The 22,440-nt window shown below is 48.7% G+C and overlaps 1 protein-coding gene across 5 annotated transcripts in view; it reads left to right on the plus strand.

Annotated features, from left to right (window-relative positions):
- The window catches only part of LOC133350384 (transcription factor Sox-5-like), a 278,499-nt gene that overhangs the window by 132,879 nt on the left and 123,180 nt on the right, over nucleotides 1–22,440 (plus strand). For all 5 annotated transcript variants that reach the window (XR_009756057.1, XM_061564709.1, XM_061564712.1 and 2 more), the window contains exon 5: nucleotides 5,320–5,388. Coding sequence is in view for 4 of the 5 variants with exons in the window: in XM_061564709.1 (XP_061420693.1) it covers nucleotides 5,320–5,388 (69 nt within the window). In the remaining variant the exon portion in view is untranslated. The remainder of the gene's footprint in view (nucleotides 1–5,319; nucleotides 5,389–22,440) is intronic.

Consider the following 22,440-nt stretch of genomic DNA (forward strand, 5'->3'; position numbering starts at 1 on the left):
ACAACGCAAGCAGCCGTCTTCAGGTGAAGAATGAGACACTACCAAAGCTAGGAGCTTATATATAAGCTGCGTTGGAGGTGGAAGAGCGCATATTCATGGAAAATGAATATGCTAAATTCCTCTTCATATGCACATTCTTTTTGTTAAGGCGCTCTTCCACCTCCAACGCAGCTTATATATAAGCTCCTAGCTTGGTAGTGTCTCATTCTTCACCTGAAGACGGCTGCTTGCGTTGTAGCCGAAACGTCGTGAGAATTATTTTATTTTATTATGTTTTATTTTTATTATTTTATTATTTCCCTTCTACGTGACTTTACCGAAAGAACCAAGAAGATCAATGAGCCATTCACGTAATTTAATTATGACCAGGTTGGAGGCTATTGTCTTTTTGTGAACGTGTGTGCTGCGTGCTGTGTGTCAATCAACACCCTGGACACTCTTGTAATTGAGATGTTCCGTGGCAAGTGACGGAAGGCCGCTGAAGGGAAGTGCATCAGGTTACGATGGGGGCACAGGGAGGCACCGATTTACAAAAGATGGTGTCTTGGATGCCACCTCGATATGCACGTGCAAAAGTGACGTCTCAGATTTCTGTGATCACACCCACATCTCAATGTGTTCTTCTTGGTGTAAAAGTCAGCAGCTGAGAATCTCGCTCTACTCTGATCACAGTCACAGCTTGCTCAGCGTCCCCTCCTCTTGTTCTCTGCATCTGTGTCTCCTGCGCGTTGACTTCTGTGTGCATCGACCGGAATACATTTTTCAACGCCGACGTTGAGCCAGCGGTAACTACGGAGCCATTATCTCTAGACTCACAGCGCTTCAGTTTAACAGGCACTGGAATGAAACCAGGAGGTTGTTACCTTCAAAATAACAAACTTGAGTTTTGAGTGGTGCCCTAATGATGATGACAACAATAAACCCGTTTTCTTTTTGAGCAATAATTCAATGACACAAATTGTCATGTCATTAGAATACAATTTTTGCTTCAAATTGTCATGTATACTATCATATATATGCACAGCAGTAAATGCAGCTTATACCAAAGTGCTTGTACTGGACAGAAATAATTCAGCTAAGCTGTTCAAGTCATTACAGTGCTGTGACAAATTATCTAGAGAAAGGCATGTAAATATATATTTGCTTAAACATAAAAATAACTTGAAAATTCTTGAACCCTTTGGAATTGATCAGTCTGGATCCCATTCATGCAGTGAAACACTTGGCAATTTACTGTTCTTCCAGTAAGGTAAATTCACTTGTTGTGAAGTTTAACTAATGCACCAGGACAGCCTGGAATTATCTGCGGCTGGAATCCACGGGGAAGGATTCGTAGGACGCGTCAGCCTCTTGGGTTTCACCTCTGTGGCCGTGCAGAATGAGGACGAGCTGCGAGGAGCATCGGAGATGCAGCTCCCTTGCCCTGAGCCCGGATCCTCCCAATCCTTCTAATCTTGTGTCAGTAAACGTGCTCACCAGACAAGATCACTTCATGTTTTCTTTCTCGATACGCGAGCCCCTGACCTCTGGGGCTTTCTGCGCGTCTCTGCTAATTACGGCCCGGCATTGCGGTGCCGTAGTTTCACACAGTGGACACCTTGGCTTTCAGACGATGGATTCGGCCATACGTGTTCATCACGTGCTGCGGTTTAGAAGTAACGCACCGAAGCACGTGAGGTGAATTTTCTTCGAAGTAATATCTACACATGGGCAGTCTTGGCTGCAACTCCTCTCGAATGGGGTGGGGGGTGGGGGGGCATGAGAGCGTTGTGTGGGGGGCCACTAGGGAATTGACTTACCACTAAAGTGAGTGGCCTTGGGTGGCCAAAGGGCCATTTGCATCTCCCTCACGCCAGCCCTGCCCACAAGAATGCTCTCTCTGGGTCACATTATTCTTCCCAAGGATACTTTATCACTTTTCCCACTAACCGCTAAAACTAACATTGAGTTGTGCGTGGATTGTAACTGCTGGGAAAATGCCATGTTCCTGGTCATGTTTACCTGGACACATGGGGAATAAAGAGACAAGAAAACACATTAAAGTTGTAGTTTTAGATATTTATTACGGTAGATTCATTTCATTCCTTGTTGCACTTCAGTGTTTACAGATAGAATATATTTTTAAATTATAAATAAAACGATGTTGATTTACCATGTTAAACATTTAAAGTTACGAATAATTTTCCCTTAAAAATTTATCCGTATATATTTATTGCAACTTTAATCGCAGTTGCTTTTGCATTCATTTGATGATCATAGCTCGTCTGTTATGTAAAATAGTTATAGAACAAGTGTGCCCTGTGATTTCTCAGAAGTGTATTTGGCATGGGGCGCCACGTACAGCGCGAAAGCTATCACGCGAGTGTCACGGCTATCCAGAGTGACAACAGATGTGTTCACGGAGCTCGTCAAAACTCACACAATCTCAATTTATCCACGTTCATTTTTTTCTCCAATTTAAAAAGCACTTGAATATTTGGAGCCGTTAACATATGTGAACGTGGACGCGGCACACTTAACAACTTTCGTAATTGTGGAAGAGGGTGTACGACATACATTTTACTCACGTGATCTGAGCAAAACATCAATTATGCATCGTAAGAGTTGTCGTGAAAGCCCATGTGCCGCTTCACACGTTTGGTGTTGCGGGACGTACCGGTGTAACAAACGTTTTCACGGCTCTCATCCATGACAACATTTATGGTGCTGGTTTGTCGCCGGCCACTTCATGTGTTGGGCCTTTGGGCCTGTGCACAACAATTGTGTTGTTTAAAAAAAAACACCCCCGCACGCTAAACCCATTTTGACCACCGTGCATGCCCCTCGCCAGTCCAGCGCCGCCAATGCGCTGCGTCTCCCAGCAAACCCGTGGCTGGGCCCACCCCACCGGCGACGCTCACGACGTCTCTAACGACGGTGCACCGCGAACGATGGAGAATGAGAACGAGTTATTGTCGACTGCAACGCGGGCTTGTCCATTGGCCTGACGATATTACTATGTTTTCTTAAAAAAATAATTAAACAGGTCGCGTTTCACAGACAATATTACCCTTCGTAATTGCTTTTCAATTTGACCATGTAATTATCTGGCAGAATTTGTGTCTTAAGACCATCCGCCACCCGACATAGCAAGAAAAACATTTATTTATTCTGTGTACAAGCAATAACTGCACCGATTTGTATCGTTGGAGTTCACCGCCAAGCTGAAGCACGGTTCTCATAACCAATGTTGGCAAACAGCTACGCGCGGTGTATGGCTTGCAAGTGTGCGCCCTACATCTTCAGGATTAAATCGAGGAAGTGATGAGTTTACCAACCAAGTATTCTGTATCCCTAAGCAAAAAACCCACTAACCTTCTCTGATTTTTGATGACGTATGGTGAAGCGTATAAAATACGTTCGCCGAGAGCGCAGCCAACCAAACGTCTCGACCCTCCAAACGTTGGCGAATCCACTTCTTAAACACCACCTCAATTGCGGGGGAGCAGGGAGTGAAGTTGTAAACGATGAAAAACATCGGCAGGACGGCACGCTGGCGACGTGCAGAATATGCCGGGAGTGTCGTCAGTTGCGAAGGCTGAGCACTATTTAAATAACGAGTCTCGTAAAAGCGAAGTGAGAGCTTAATTAGCGAGAGGGTAAACACGTGGCTAATTGAAGTAACGCCGTGCGAGCGACGCGCGCGTTGAACACGTCGGGCGTTATTATTTGACTCGTTTTAAATTATTACTTTTATTCTTATTAATCCGATTCATTTTTAAAACATGCCAAATGGGAATAAACACCCACAAGAGGCAGGGTCTACTGTAGTAATGTCGCCGGTTAATAAATAATTATCTCCCCCCCCCCCCCCCCCCCCACTTGTTTCATAGTTTTGTATTCGAATCCTCAGCCCTACATTTTTCATCTTGTGTGCATTCCTCTTCAAAGGAAGCGCTCCGACCTGAGGAGTTTGAAATGTGTGCATTTAGCGCTAAGAATGTCAAGGATCATCCTCATGGCCATAACATATAACAACAAACGTGATGCAATAACAGCACAATGGAAACGATTGTTGACACATATTTTTTCCCCCATTTTGCTTTCTGTTTGAGATGTTCACAATTGTTCATAGTGACAGTGAGGAGCACTCAGGTATTTCGTTGAGAAATATAACCACAGGCGGGGTGCACATCAGGATGACTAATCACAGATTAGGAAACATTGTTGACTCAGTATGTTGGCTTTGTGATGTGCCTGGTTTACTTGAATATATCTATTTAACCAGAGTCTCCGCTAAGAGATCCCTGACTGTGTGAAGACAATCCCTGGCTCCACTCGGATCACCTCATAGCAGTACGCCTTTGCTATACTTTACATTCAAGACCTATACCTTGTTACAAGGAATTTCAGTGCATTGCGCTTAAAGGCTCTACCTTGTTGAAGACTGGCATGTGGGGTTTTCTTTGGGTCTTGCCGTTTGCCCTCATCATTAGTAAAGCCCACGCTGGTTTGCAGATTACTCGTATTATGAGTCACCTAAAGGCCTTGCTGTGTTGTTCACTGTGCAGGTTTAGGAGATATTCAGCATTTTTCACCCATTACCTGCCATTCTTCTGCCATCTATAGAAAGGGAAAAAGCATGTTCAGGTCACACAGCAACGACCGGAAGGGCCAGAAAGCAATGCAAGCTACTCTGCTAATTCTATTTTGCAGCATCTAAATTGTGCATTTGTGCATACGAGAGTGCATTTGATAGTGTAACTGTCAAATAAACCCCCCCTCAGAGCTGCTCCTGATCAAATTTAAGCTCAATCACTAATTTGTCATCATTGGCTTCTTGCATAGGCCGTAGGTGACACACAAAGTCTGAACGCTGAAGAACCAAGTTGGATTCTGCAGGGGCCTTCCATGGCCCAAACTCGAGCGTTCAGCAACGCTGTCCCACGCTCTTCCATCGGCGTTCAGTATCATCCCGGAGGCCAAATATGCTCCTGCCAAGCTGATCACTCAATCACTTTTTAGAAAATTTATCTCAAGGATGTTTTCTTACACATAAGCCGAACGGCCTTCTAGGACTGCATAAATTCAGCAGCATTCGTTCATGGGTTATCATCATTACAGTTTTGAATCTTCGGTTTCAACACAAGCAAACTCTGGACCCATTTTGACATTTGGTGTCTCATCAGCAGGGTCTAATGGAATGTGTAAAAAAAATACTTTTTTATTTTTTTTATGTGGCAGAACAGAGGCGACATATTGTCCGCTTATTTGTTTTGCCCCTTGCATCCTCCACGACGACGACGCTAACGAGCACGTTGCGTTTTTGCTCTCTTACAGATCGCTCGCCAGCAACAGCAGCTCCTGCAGCAGCAACAGAAGATCAACGTGCTGCAGCAGCAAATACAGGTGAGGGCGCGAGGGCCTCACTGCGTGAGCGACACGCGCACTCACGACCACGGCCGGTGGTCGCCATGCGCTTGGTATACGACAGCTTGCCATGCCAGCGCATCTCATAACGTCAAAAACGTGCGGCTTACCGGCACTTTCCAGAACGGTTCCTATTCCTACCCCCGCGGTGTTTCAGCTGAGGGCAAACGGCAGTGGTCAAGGTCTGCTGCCGGACAAATAGATCTCATAGCGGCGCTTCTGTAGTCACATTCCCACTACTGGACATAGGTGCACATGTACAGCACAATAACCTCCTATCTGTCACCCAAGTGCCAGTGGGTGCATGGTTCTTCCCATGGATTATGGATCCCATGAGTTTGTGCGTTATTCGGTCGATGGATACCATTGGGTGAGCAGGAAAGTCAGGGGCCCTCGGCATTGTGCCCTTGGCAAGCAACAACGTCTGTGGAGTGATGTTGGATGACACGCCAGCCATCATCGCTTGAGTTGCCCAAGGCCGCGACTCACTCTCCGCATCTTCCTTCGTCGAGCCAGATGAAGTTGAGGTGTGCTCGCCGCTCCCTGTGGCAGTGTGGAGAAGTACTAATTGCTGAGGGCACACACAATGAAACAAAGATGGAGGATCTTCTGGGCGGGGTTGGGGGGGCGACAGCCACTCCACTCACATGTGTCCGTGAGGCCAATGAGGGGAAGGAAAGATATCCCGACACCCAGCGGCTCCACGTGGCTACGTGGGAGGGAGCGCCTCGTGGCGATGCAACGTCACAACAGCAACGGATTCACTCGCTCGTGGTGGTGGTAATCCCTGCCGACTGGCAGCATTCGTCGTATAAGAGGCATGGGGTACGCCCCCCATCCACTGACCTACTTACACAAAACTATTAATTCGACTCGATTTAAGCTCAGTAAAAACGTAGCTTGGTAAGTGTTAATGTGCGACCGTGGACATCCAGAACGGACCGTACAACGTATGACGAAGCAATGCCCCGATCCACAAATACGAAGGAGACATTGCGGTGATACACTCCTGCTGCTCCTGACGCGATTGTCTGGCTTGACCACCTGAATGGTTCAATTGTAGTTTTTGCTCTGCATCTAAATCAGCAGCCATATGAAAGAAGAAGAATTATTAGACACAATAAAGAAATGATCAGTACGAACTGAAATGCTGTGTCCCAACATGTGTACAGTACAGCAAGTACATACACCCCAGTGACAAACACACGTGGGTTTTCTAACGTTGAAATATGTCAGTTGTCTGCAACTTTTATTCTTAATTTATATTTACGGCAGTTCCAATAACAAAGCACATTCTAAATTAGTTTCTGTACGTTGCATCTGTCTTCCAGTGCAGCCAAAAGCATGCCACTAGGAACAATGGAGGGTCTTGTTGTTCCAAGTTAAAGGGCAATTACTGAGTTGAACCTAGAAGGCACAGACATTATCGCTTGCAGCACGTTCCACGCACACGGACCAAGCAGCCAGACGTGCTGCCATGTTTGAAGCCAGAGCTTATAAGGCTTTTGTCCTGGGTTTAGCAGATACTGCAACCACCACACTCCAGTATGGTGCCATACAAGTCATTCAACTCAACATCATCATTATTCGAGGTGTCGGTATATCAAATTGACTGTTTCATCTCATCCACTCTGTGTTCAACCACCACACTGTAAGTCAAAACAACACACCCACCACTCACTCACCACTCACCCATCACTCACCCACCACACTGCAGGTCACAACAACACACCCAACACTCACCCACCACACTGCAGGTCACAACAACACACCCACCACTCACCCACCACACTGGAGGTCACAACAACACACCCACCACTCACCCACCACTCACCCACCACAGTGCAGGTCTCAACAACACACCCAACACTCACCCACCACACTGCAGGTCACAACAACACACCCACCACTCACCCACCACACTGCAGGTCACAACAACACACCAACCACTCGCCCACCACTCGCCCACCACACTGCAGGTCACAACAACACACCCACCACTCACCCACCACACTGCAGGTCACAACAACACACCAACCACTCACCCACCACTCACCCACCACACTGGAGGTCACAACAACACACCCACCACTCATCCACCACTCTCTAACCACACTGCAGGTCTCAACAACACCCCCACCACTCACCCACCACTCACCCACCGCACTGCAGGTCACAACAACACACCCACCACTCGCCCACCACTCACCCACCGCACTGCAGGTCACAACAACACACCCACCACTCACCCATCACTCACCCACCACACTGCAGATCACAACAACACACCCACCACTCGCCCACCGCTCACCAACCACCCTGCAGGTCACAACAACACACCAACCACTCACCCATCACTCACCCACCACACTGCAGATCACAACAACACACCCACCACTCACCCACCACTCACCCACCACACTGCAGATCACAACAACACACCCACCACTCACCCACCACTCACCCACCACACTGCAGATCACAACAACACACCCACCACTCACCCACCACTCACCCACCACACTGCAGGTCACAACAACACACCCACCACTCACCCATCACTCACCCACCACACTGCAGATCACAACAACACACCCACCACTCACCCACCACTCACCCACCACACTGCAGGTCACAACAACACACCCACCACTCACCCACCACACTGCAGGTCACAATAACACACCCACCACTCACCCCCCACTCACCCACCACACTGCAGGTCACAACAACACACCCACCACTCACCCACCACTCACCCACTACACTGCAGGTCACAACAACACACCCACCACTCACCCCCCACTCACCAACCACACTGTAGGTCACAACAACACACCCACCACTCACCCACCACTCACCCACCACACTGCAGGTCACAACAACACACCCACCACTCACCCCCCACTCACCAACCACCCTGCAGGTCACAACAACACACCCACCACTCACCCACCACTCACCCACCACCCTGCAGGTCACAACAACACACCCACCACTCACCCACCACACTGCAGGTCACAACAACACACCCACCACTCACCCACCACTCACCCACCACACTGTAGGTCACAACAACACACCCACCACTCACCCCCCACTCACCCACCACACTGCAGATCACAACAACACACCCACCACTCACCCACCACTCACCCACCAGACTGCAGGTCACAACAACACACCCACCACTCACCCACCACTCACCCACCACACTGCAGATCACAACAACACACCCACCACTCACCCACAACTCACCCACCACACTGCAGGTCACAACAACACACCCACCACTCACCCACCACACTGCAGGTCACAACAACACACCCACCACTCACCCACCACTCACCCACCACACTGCAGGTCACAATAACACACCCACCACTCACCCCCCACTCACCAACCACCCTGCAGGTCACAACAACACACCCACCACTCACCCACCACTCACCCACCACACTGCAGGTCACAACAACACAACCACCACTCACCCCCCACTCACCAACCACCCTGCAGGTCACAACAACACACCCACCACTCACCCACCACTCACCCACCACTCACCCACCACACTGCAGGTCACAACAACACACCCACCACTCACCCACCACTCACCCACCACACTGCAGGTCACAACAACACACCCACCACTCACCCACCACTCACCCACCACACTGCAGGTCACAACAACACACCCACCACTCACCCACCACTCACCCACCACACTGCAGGTCACAACAACACACCCACCACTCACCCACCACTCACCCACCACACTGTAGGTCACAACAACACACCCACCACTCACCCCCCACTCACCCACCACACTGCAGATCACAACAACACACCCACCACTCACCCACCACTCACCCACCACACTGCAGGTCACAACAACACACCCACCACTCACCCACCACTCACCCACCACACTGCAGATCACAACAACACACCCACCACTCACCCACAACTCACCCACCACACTGCAGGTCACAACAACACACCCACCACTCACCCACCACACTGCAGGTCACAACAACACACCCACCACTCACCCACCACTCACCCACCACACTGCAGGTCACAATAACACACCCACCACTCACCCCCCACTCACCAACCACCCTGCAGGTCACAACAACACACCCACCACTCACCCACCACTCACCCACCACACTGCAGGTCACAACAACACACCCACCACTCACCCCCCACTCACCAACCACCCTGCAGGTCACAACAACACACCCACCACTCACCCACCACTCACCCACCACTCACCCACCACACTGCAGGTCACAACAACACACCCACCACTCACCCACCACTCACCCACCACACTGCAGGTCACAACAACACACCCACCACTCACCCACCACTCACCCACCACACTGCAGGTCACAACAACACACCCACCACTCACCCCCCACTCACCAACCACCCTGCAGGTCACAACAACACACCCACCACTCACCCACCACTCACCCACCACACTGCAGGTCACAACAACACACCCACCACTCACCCACCACTCACCCACCACACTGCAGGTCACAACAACACACCCACCACTCACCCCCCACTCACCAACCACCCTGCAGGTCACAACAACACACCCACCACTCACCCCCCACTCACCCACCACACTGCAGGTCACAACAACACACCCACCACTCACCCACCACTCACCCACCACACTGCAGGTCACAACAACACACCCACCACTCACCCACCACTCACCCACCACTCACCCACCACACTGCAGGTCACAACAACACACCCACCACTCACCCACCACTCACCCACCACTCACCCACCACACTGCAGGTCACAACAACACACCCACCACTCACCCACCACTCACCCACCACACTGCAGGTCACAACAACACACCCACCACTCACCCACCACTCACCCACCACTCACCCACCACACTGCAGGTCACAACAACACACCCACCACTCACCCACCACTCACCCACCACTCACCCACCACTCACCCACGACTCACCAACCACACTGCAGGTCACAACAACACACCCACCACTCACCCACCACTCACCCACCACTCACCCACCACACTGCAGGTCACAACAACACACCCACCACTCACCCACCACTCACCCACCACTCACCCACCACACTGCAGGTCACAACAACACACCCACCACTCACCCACCACTCACCCACCACACTGCAGGTCACAACAACACACCCACCACTCACCCACCACTCACCCACCACTCACCCACCACACTGCAGGTCACAACAACACACCCACCACTCACCCACCACTCACCCACCACACTGCAGGTCACAACAACACACCCACCACTCACCCACCACTCACCCACCACACTGCACGTCACAACAACACACCCACCACTCATCCACCACTCACCCACCACACTGCACGTCACAACAACACACCCACCACTCACCCATCACTCACCCACCACACTGCAGGTCACAACAACACACCCACCACTCACCCATCACTCACCCACCACACTGCACGTCACAACAACACACCCACCACTCGCCCACCACTCACCCACCACACTGCACGTCACAACAACACACCCACAACTCACCCATCACTCACCCACCACACTGCAGGTCACAACAACACACCCACAACTCACCCATCACTCACCCACCACACTGCACGTCACAACAACACACCCACAACTCACCCATCACTCACCCACCACACTGCAGGTCACAACAACACACCCACCACTCATCCACCACTCACCCACCACACTGCACGTCACAACAACACACCCACAACTCACCCATCACTCACCCACCACACTGCAGGTCACAACAACACACCCACCACTCACCCACCACTCACCCACCGCACTGCAGGTCACAACAACACACCCACCACTCACCCACCACTCACCCACCGCACTGCAGGTCACAACAACACACCCACCACTCACCCACCACACTGCAGGTCACAACAACACACCCACAACTCACCCATCACTCACCCACCACACTGCAGGTCACAACAACACACCCACCACTCACCCACCACTCACCCACCACACTGCAGGTCACAACAACACCCCCACCACTCACCCACCACTCACCCACCACACTGCAGGTCACAATAACACACCCACTACTCACCCACCACTCACCCACCACACTGCAGGTCACAACAACACACCCACCACTCACCCACCACTCACCCACCACACTGCAGGTCACAACAACACACCCACAACTCACCCATCACTCACCCACCACACTGCAGGTCACAACAACACACCCACCACTCACCCATCACTCACCCACCACACTGCAGGTCACAACAACACACCCACCACTCACCCATCACTCACCCACCACACTGCAGGTCACAACAACACACCCACCACTCACCCACCACTCACCCACCGCACTGCAGGTCACAACAACACACCCACCACTCACCCACCACACTGCAGGTCACAACAACACACCCACAACTCACCAATCACTCACCCACCACACTGCAGGTCACAACAACACACCTACCACTCACCCACCACTCACCCACCGCACTGCAGATCACAACAACACATCCACCACTCACCCACCACACTGCAGGTCACAACAACACACCCACCACTCACCCACCACACTGCAGGTCACAATAACACACCCACCACTCACCCACCACACTGCAGGTCACAACAACACACCCACAACTCACCCACCACTCACCCACCACACTGCAGGTCACAACAACACACCCACCACTCGCCCACCACTCACCCACCACACTGCAGGTCACAACAACACACCCACCACTCACCCACCAATTACCAACCACACTGCAGGTCACAACAACACACCAACCACTCACCCACCACACTGCAGGTCACAACAACACACCCACCACTCACCCACCACTCACCCACCACACTGCAGGTCACAACAACACACCCACCACTCACCCACCAATTACCAACCACACTGCAGGTCACAACAACACACCCACCACTCACCCACCACACTGCAGGTCACAATAACACACCCACCACTCACCCACCACACTGCAGGTCACAACAACACACCCACCACTCGCCCACCACACTGCAGGTCACAACAACACACCCACCACTCGCCCACCACTCACCCACCACACTGCAGGTCACAACAAAACACCCACCACTCACCCACCACACTGCAGGTCACCTCACTTCTCTCTCTGCTTCTTCTCTGGCACTGTTCCACTGTTTGAATTCCCTGCTCCATCATCATCTCTTTTTCCCAAAGCCCTTACTACAACAACCTCGCTCAAATCAAGAAACGTGGTACACTCCTATCTCTTACAGCGTTGTTGACTGTCCTAGTTGTTTGTTGCTGACCACTTAAACTCCTTGGGTCTTGGGGCCTGTACTCAGCTGCTATGTAAAAAAAGCATAATAACTCTAATTTTATTCTATTTATACATCTCAACGGTGCACAATAGGGGGGGCAGTCTTCTCAGCTGTGCCTGGAAGGGCCTTGCTCTGGCCGTCCACAATTCTTCTCTCCTCCCCTTTGAGTTGCAATTATTCATTCGTGCGAAATCTCTGGTCATCGGTAGACATGTCATATTTATTTTACGTTATTGCATTCCTGGTTTACGTGTCATCTGCGCAATGTTCAGACGTGCGATGGCCGAGCCGTCTGGTTTTCCACTCACAATTCGCTCACCGCTATTGCTCAATCGTGACGGCCAATAGCTCACAATACGTCTCTTTCAAATCGCCGTCTCTCCACATAAACATTTAAAGAATCTCTTACACAGCCTATTGGCCACACGCACAGCCTTCTGGGAGTGCATCATTCCAGCAGTATTGGATTCAGTGCAAGAAAACTCTGGATCGGTTTCAACACACAGTGTCTCATCGGCAGTCAGGCTTGCTTGAACCAATGCTGGTGGACTGACAAAGAGTACACGCAAGGACGCACTCTGTTAGATATGGGTCCTAGTTCGTCGCACAATTATATAATACTTAACTCAATAATCAGAAGCGTCGTTGTGGAGAATATAAATAATACAATAAGGCAGTATCTCGTGCATAGATATATCTCTCTATATGGAACAAAAACAAATGTTGTTAAGACAACCAGTCAACCTCACGACCTTCCGAGAGGCCTATGCTGCTGGAATTATGCGCTCCCATAAGGCTGTGTGTCCGATGGGTTGTGAACGAAATACGGATTTGTAAAGGAGGAGACATATCGTGCGCTCATCTATTTTGTTATTTATATTCTCCACGACTGTAATGATTGAACTCGTAGCAAAACAACACCGTAACGCTATTCAGGAGCTTAAGTAACATCGCCTTAAACTATTGGTTCTTACCGTTACGAAAGTGATCCACTTTAATGTTTTAGTAATATCGTTGCTCCTAGTGGAGTACTGCTATGTACAAGCATCCAGTGGATGTGTTGCTGTATGTGCGAGTGTCAAAGAGAGGAGCGGTAGTGCAACGGTTAGCGAGCTGCGCTATGAACCCCGCAAACCTGGGTTTAAATTCCCGCTCACGGTAAACACCAGTGATGATTATCTGAACTGGTCCTGGGCCTCGCCTAGGTCGACTCAGCCTCAAATGAGTACATGGTGCGGTGTGTAAACATCGACACTTAGGGAGACAAAGGCGGCCGGGCGTGGTGGTGCTGGCCACCTACCCCCTCGTGTGCCCAGCCGGCCTTCATAGGTGCTAATCGCTAACAGCACTTGCCCCAAAATTCTGTTAAAGCTACACAGGGGATCTTTGTTGGGGCGTGCTGCACGCGCCGCGGCCCACGCGCTCTGCTCGCGTTGCTTCACAAGAGGCCGGCCTGCCCGCCGATTGCCCGCGTTTGTTTCAGCCCTGGTCGGGGGTTTTGACGGTGATGGTGTCCACGGACGGTGATTTATTTATGAGTATATTTCCAGAAATATTTTTAATTGAGCAACTTCTATAAGACGTCAGCTACAAAGGGTTGCTAAAAAAAATATCGGATAAATATCATGGATAAAACACCAACGTACGTACAGTCTTTGGGTTTAATTAAGGTAAATGTCTGCATGCAGTCACATGAGTAAGCAATCGTTTAAAGTCCCTCTTCTGTCAATTATAAATGGCCCCAATAAGTATTTAATAAATGCTTTGTAGACAACGTATTGATGCATAATTAATTATATATTAACCTTTTCCTCTTTTTTTTCATTTTGACTAAGGACTTTAAACAAATTCCAATCATTTGCTGACTAATTCAACGAATGACCCATGTGAAATCATCCGGCAAGTGCCTGCCAAACGCTTAAGTTGATTTGTCATTACTTTAGTCAACTGTTAAATGTCATATAACATGGAACAAATTAATTGGAAAAATGTAATTTAAGTATATACATATGTTAAAATATAAGCTAAATTATCCGACGTTAGTGCAGTAGTCGATTATGTTGAACACCGGTCCACGGTGTGTATTGTTCGAGACGCGTCGACGCCTCCCACTCCAAACACAGTTCGTCTTCAAGGTTCGCGTTGATTTGGTCTCACGAAGTTGAGAACTCAAGAGAACAGAGTTGTCGCATTTGCAAGGGCGACCTGGGTTACCATGTCTGTTCCCTCCAGCGCCATGAGGTCAGCCGTGAAGCGTGTGTAATGGATACAATGCTCTTTCATTGGATACAGTGTCATTAAAATGCTCCATATAATATATTAATTGTCTGTTTCATATCTAAGTTAAGGGATTTTTTTACGAGTTCTATATCTGGCCACTACATAGATGCATTGATTAGAGTCGAGTGAAACACGCACCGACAGATTTATTTTAGTTCACGTTGCTTTCTCATTATTTACATGAAATGAAAACTTCAGTTATTTAGGTAAAGCACTTAAAGTTGCAGATATGAATTCCCATGCAATAACGTCAATAAACGTGCAAAAGTGAACATGGCAACACTTTTAACATTTCGGTTTCTCAAATTTGTCCGATGGATTCGTTTTAGGATTATTTTCTATTTAATATTCTGCTTTGAGATTAAATTGTCATAGTCTGCACTTACTCATCAAATCCCGTGATTACCTCCTACGTCTGAAACCTCGTTGTTTAACCACAAACTCCGAATTATAGCGGCACTGTACTGTTCCCTTGCTTTAACAGTAACATGAGATATATCGTGGAGATTATTAAAATTGCTCAATGGATACCGAGGCATGAGACTGAGGATCTGGTAACTCCCTTCTGACTACCGAGCAGCATCCAATGATTATGCTGCTTAGATGTAATAGTGTTTGATATGGCGTTTGTTCACAATATTCACCCAATAAAAAAGTGTCTAAACTGACCACAGACAACGCCACGGAACTGCTTCTCTTAAATTGGCTTCCTTCACCAAAACTGCAAAATGTCAACAGATCTTTAGTTAGTGCCTAATGTATAATGGCACACTAGTGTTTTTACCATCTAAACTGTACTTAGATTTATGCAGGGCTGAATTAGATTAAAGACAAGTTGATGCGAATTTGTTTCGGTAGTCATTAATAATTTAATCTGTTCTCATTACTGGTTGGGAGCCAAAGTTTAAGGCCAACAATGCAAGCACTGGCATCTTGGTGATTCTAGTTCAATGCGCACGTGGATACGAGCAGTGGTGGAAATATGCCGGAATATTATGATGGTACGCCATGCCAGAACTTCTAATAACGCCAAACGTGCACGTACCGTCACTGTTTCGAATGGGTCCTCTTCCTGCAGAGCGACGTTTCCTCGGATGGGAAACGGCTGCTGCAGGATGAAGAGGATCCATCGTGGCACTTGTACCTTTACACTCCCACCGCTGGGCACGAGCCCACAGGTCACGGAGCCACCTCATCTGTATTGTTTTTAAAACAACTTGCATACTTTCATTGGCATCATCATCATCATCTGATTAGAGTCTGTATCTCTAATGGGTTCTAATTGGCTTCCATCTTATTTGAGGATCCTCTTTTAAGATCTTAACAAGACAGGGCCATTACGCTGCGGTCACCACTCTTTCCTTTTGCTTATAGTTTTTGCTACATAATGTCACCTCAGGGACCTCTTATCTGGAATTCTCAGGAACTTGCCAAAGCGACGTTAGAATTATTACACTAAGTGGCTTCTGCTGAATCTTTTTGTTGGAAGTAAACAATGGGCACGTAGGGCCTTAATTGTGTTTAAAAACTGCGACAAATATTTGTTCATTCATAAATTGCCAAAGGCAAGGGACAGTCCTTTGCATTCTGTGGCGATGTTTAGGGTTCATATTTAGTTCTGTGCGGTGGGGGATGGATGTTTGGTTTTGTTAAATTATTTTCCGATAACACGGTTTAGTGTACGCTGTAAACTGGTACATTTTATACGCACGTGTTTATGCACCACGTGTATATGCACCACGTGCTTACACACCACGTGCATACGCACCACTGACCCCGTTGGAAATTGAGTTGTCACCAAATTTTAATTCAAACGACAGGCGGCCAGTTATTCTGCGTGGCTGACAACTCCGCGACATTGTGGAATTTTCTTTTGTGTGTTTTATGTCAACTCCACTGCATCAATTTGTCATTGATAATAAAGAAAAAAACTGCTGCCCCAGCAAACCGTACAACAAAAATAGTAGCTACGCATTGAGGGTTTAACAAACAAAAATATATTTTCCCACGTTTAATCCTGGTTAAACTCTTCAAAGGAATGACAGTTTAGCGTAGATGGCGAGACATCTTTACTGCACAGAGGAGCTCTTCTTGCACGAAATAAACAAGCAGACAATTCACCTCCATTGCACGTCCCCCCCGCCCCACATCAAAAAATGTTGGTATGTTTTTTTTACACATCCCATCAGTCACAATGCCCCCCCCCCCCCCTGAGAGTTGCACAACCCCAGAAGCATTGGTTCAACACAAGAAAACCCTGGAATGGTGCTAACTTTTAAGTCTGCTGAAATTATGCATTCTCGTAAGGCTGTGTGGCTGATGGGATGTGTAAAAATGCTATTGTTATTCATATAAGGGGGAGGGGGGGCCGGGGGCGATATGTCAAAGAGGTGTATTGTCTGTGTCCTTATTCTGTTGCGTTATATTCTCTCCACGACGGTGCTACTGCTCGTGTTGAGCACCTGAGGAGCAGTCAGTAGAGATGGAGAAGCATCGTGGGATGCGTGACGAGGGGGAGGGATGCAGCTACACACGAGGGGTGTGGGAACACGGGGGGGGGGGGGCAGTGAAGACCCATGGCTAAGAGAGGTCACGTGTTATTGGACAGTGAGTGTCGGCTTTTGTAAGTGACGAGGTCATTGCAAAGCTCAGCACTTTTACAAACAATATTCATTCAAATGAGTAACAAGTCACACATTTCAATCATTTTAATTATTCAGCCTCATATGATTTTGGCCCGAGCTCTCTGAACTGGGCAACAGAGTAATGAAATGTCTCGTATTCTCCTTGCGTCCAATGCAAAGTGGACATTCACTCGCCCCTGTTGACATTAAAGAGTGGTCCAATTATCCCACTTTACTCATTCACTATCGGACTATGTGTGGCTCACACTTTTTGATTTGATGTATTTTTTTGATTTGGTAAGATTTGCATATTAAAAAAATTGCGTTGATGCCTATTTACGGCACGACGGGATATTTTAGGCTGCACTGTCGTCGGCGGGAAGATGGGTACGTGGCCATACTTCCCCCACGCTGGTCGGTATGGTTTGCTGAGGGACACGCACGCGACGCGGAGAGAGAGCGCATTTACGCAAACTCAGGTGACCCTCTCCTACGTGGGGGGTTGGTCCAGCGCACAGTTCACCTTCATCTCATCAAACGAGACGGTGGGCAGGGTCGTGTAGGGAGACGGCGATGTTAGGAATCGCTTGGTAAGAACTCGGCGCCGTCTTGATTTGGCCATCGAGACACACCATGTGTCGACTCCGCCAGAAGGATCGAGCCGCTGTCAAACTGGAGACAATTGAGAAAGATCAGCACACAGCATCGGCGTGGTGAGAAAGACAAGTGGAGAACTCCATACATCTGATAGCAATAACCATTTCTATTGTAGAGGGAGAGTCGTAATTGTTGAGGGGTGGGAGTTTTAGAGTTCACCAGGGAAGTTTCCCAGCGAACATTGAGGCTCTCAAAACCCTACAGTTTAGAGATAACTCACACATACGCTAGAACAACAAGCCACGATGATGATGATGGCAATAAAGCATTTTCTGACCCGCCCCGACTGGACATTTATGCAAAAGAGCTTCATAGCTCATCCTAAATAAAGATTATGAATCTGTAGATCAAATATATTCTCGATGAAGGTAACACGTGTTACAACATCGCATTGGGAACTTTAACACAAACGTGCGTGACGCGTTGTGGGGATGGGGAAGCGAAATGGTGACTGGCATTGGGTCGAGGAATTTAAGAGGTGAGAATCCATTCGGGTTTGCACACAATGAAGACGCCGAGATATGAATGCCTTTTTTTTCCTCTCTCGAAATTACAGAATCTCCACAATGGAGGCAGAAGAAGCCGACACAGTGATTTTTTTTATTCGAACGTACAAACCCCAGATCGTAGATGCGTCCCTGTCCTCAACAGAGTCAACACGGCTCACCCTCAGACTGGTGGGGTACAACTTTGTCTAGGAGAGGGCAAAGCTACTTTCACGGGAAAAATTTATGTTTTCAACATCAACGTACGCATCAGCAAGTAACCGATTTTAAACCACCTTAAGCGATGAAATAACTATCGTGGAGGGGGGAAATGTTTAAAAGCAAACGGAGAACCACTGATTTTAAACAAAAAAAACATTTTGAGAAAGTCAAGCGATGTAAAGAGACAATAATATCGCAACGAAAGCTTGAAAGCACGTAACTCTGAAAAAAAAACGGCTGGGTAAGGAATGACGAGAGACGTCAGAGGGAAGACAACTCGTGAATGAGTGAAGACGTTGTAGCAAGGGACGGGAGCGTGTGAAGAAAGCAGCAGCAGGAATGAGTGTGACGAATTGTAAACGTTGTGGGTTTACTCTCCAACACATCGCTTCGCTGAACTGGTAACTAATTGGAACGTTTTGTTCACGTGAGAAACCTTACTAATGGGCCGTGTCAGGTGGTGATGGCGGGTTTAACGACATATATTGACGCGATCTAACCCCAAATAAAACCTCTTATGGACGATTGGATATTAACAAAGAGTAGCCGAGGGAGAGAGATGGAACCATGTTCGAAACAGACTCGTAACATTGGACCGACACTTCTCATGACACCAAACACGCATGTACGGACACTTCTCATGACACCAAACACACGTGTACCACGGCACTTCTCAGAACGGGTCCTATTCCTCTCGCTTGATGCTCCCACAGAGAGGGAAATGGCAGTGAACATGAGCTGCAGGGCCAATGGGTTCCACAAATTATCCGATAAATTTGCTGCTGCTATGGCAGTGGTACACAAGCACAAATAAAAAGTAAACAAACTCAACACACTCGTCAACAACATTGCCGTAACCTTCCAAGTAAAAAAATATATACAATCGGTGACATTTCGGACAATGGCACTTTCACATTTCAATTTGAACCACTGGATATGGCGATACTGCGTGATGCTGGCCACCTACCTCCTCGTGTGCCGTGCTGGCATCCATAGGTGCTGCTCGCGAACATTACTTGCCCCCAAAAGTATTTTAAGGCTCTGCAGGGTATCTTTGTCTTGGAGAGATATACATAGAGCAAGCATGAAAGGAAAGTTTTCCTTCGTCGCTAAAGATGACCCAGTGAGACACATTGCCATTGCAAACACGGCACTCCTTTGAGAGCAATGCACAACAAACACTGCACGTGCAATGACTTTCATCGTGGGTCAAAGCCACTTCCCAAAAAGAGTGAATACAACAACACCTGCCAGGGTGCACTTGCAGCTCAAGTCGGTGATAAATACCATGCATCGAAATGATCAACACGTTGAAACCCGTTTTTTTGGTAACAAATCAACAAATAATTCCACCATAGTGGTATATGTCAACTTGTGGAAACAAATAAATGCTTCTGCGGAATAATATATTCGTATTGGTTAATCACATTTTACTCATTCTTTTGCTCACACTGCTTTGCATAGTATACCTAAACCCAAGGTCAAAAGGTCACCACAGCCCTTGCGTGGATGCCACCATACCTGGCCATTGCTTCCTCCCACTGGAGACAGCCACCTCCATGGCCTGCCCCTTCTGCACCAGCCATCTGGCTGCGGTCTTGCTCTTGGTTGCCAATATCTACTATGCTGCATTTCTGCTATATTCATTGTTTGCCTTTATTTCTTTATGCTTATTTTGCCCAGGAAAGCCTCATTGAGTTTCAAGACTCTTTTTTTAAGGAGGGTCCTGCCAAGTGTTCACAGTTTGGGGCGATGTTTGCTGTTATGTGTGATCCCAATCGAATAATTTGCAGGTAATTTTTCAGCATTAGGAAGTTTTGGCCAATTCCAGAGGCATTGTAGAGTTGTTTTTTTTGTTGCTGTTGCTATGGTATGAAATTTGAAGAACAGGAGGACACCCACGCAGGACAGAGGGAGAAAATACAAACGCCACATGCTCAGACACGCACACTCACACTGCAGAGCAAGGCGAGAACGTTCAAACTCCGCATGGAAATCGCCCGAGTCAGGAATCAAATTCTTGCCGTTAGGCATGAGCGTTGCCACTGAGGCACAAGCGTTACCACTGTGCCTCCACCCTGCCGCACAAAAGCAGTTGTGAACAATGCGTTATTATGTAATGCTATTCCAGCGGTCGGAATCCATTTGGAATCCATTGCTCAATATCCTGACTATTATTGTTATTTTAAAGTTGGGCCTGTGCACATACCACTCACCTTCCTTAAAAGCTCAGAGAAGCGTTGAGGCCAAAACTAAAATCAAGAGGATGTTCCATGCTGGAATTCAGCTTTTGTTGTGCTCACGTTTGCGTTACAAAAACATCGCATTGTTTGGTGGGGGTAGTCAAGGATGGCTGGTGTTGTATGAGCGGAGGGTGAGTTATTTGTTGAGAGATGGTTGAGCATTAAGAGTGAAATTCTAAAGCATTAGCCATTTGCTTGAAATACTGTCATTGCTTTTGTTGTGACTGTGAACATTGTACATTGCAATCGCGGCACACCGACACGCTCGCAAACGCAAGCCTAGTTAACCGCCGCCGCCGCTATTTATAAAGGACCTGTATGAGCTATGACTCCTAAACAAAGCCCGTCATGGAAAAGTACCAGTTCCCATGACTTTGCAGCTGTTTTTTCCAAACAATTAGAAATCCACATAAATATCCAAAGGCTGGGCAGAGCAGAGGCAACATCAATCAGTGGAGGTCGGGGCTATGCCATGCGCCAGCTTGATGGAGGATGGAGGGAGGGAGGGAACAACGTGCCATTGTCTGCATCTGCACACTCTTCACTTCATGGGTCTCAGGGAGGAGCTGGGGTCTGGGGTCTGGGTGTGGGGTCTGGGTGCCTGGTGTGAGGGGAGTGCGAGGGAAGGGTATGGGGAGAGGGGAGGGTGAAGTGGGGTTAGGGGAGGGGTAGACGGAGTGGGGTGAGGTGAGGGGTAAATGGAGTGGAGTGAGGGGAGGGTGAGGGGTGGATGGAGCAGGGTGAGTAGAGGGTGAGGGGTGGATGGAGTGGGGTGAGGGGAGGGTGAGGGGTGGATGGAGTGGGGTGAGGGGAGGGTGAGGGGTGGATGGAGCAGGGTGAGTAGAGGGTGAGGGGTGGATGGAGTGGGGTGAGGGGAGGGTGAGGGGTGGATAGAGTGGAATGAGGGGAGGGTGAGGGGTGGATGGAGTGGGGTGAGGGGTGGATAGAGTGGGGTGGATGGAGTGGGGTGAGGGGAGGGTGAGGGGTGGATGGAGTGGGGTGAGGGGTGGATGGAGTGGGGTGGATGGAGCAGGGTGAGTAGAGGGTGAGGGGTGGATGGAGTGGGGTGAGGGGAGGGTGAGGAGTGGATAGAGTGGAGTGAGGGGAGGGTGAGGGGTGGATGGAGTGGGGTGAGGGGTGGA

Source organism: Lethenteron reissneri, chromosome 33, assembly GCF_015708825.2.
Source record: "Lethenteron reissneri isolate LAM-NWPU_2019-01 chromosome 33, ASM1570882v1, whole genome shotgun sequence".
Classification (NCBI taxonomy): domain Eukaryota; kingdom Metazoa; phylum Chordata; class Hyperoartia; order Petromyzontiformes; family Petromyzontidae; genus Lethenteron; species Lethenteron reissneri.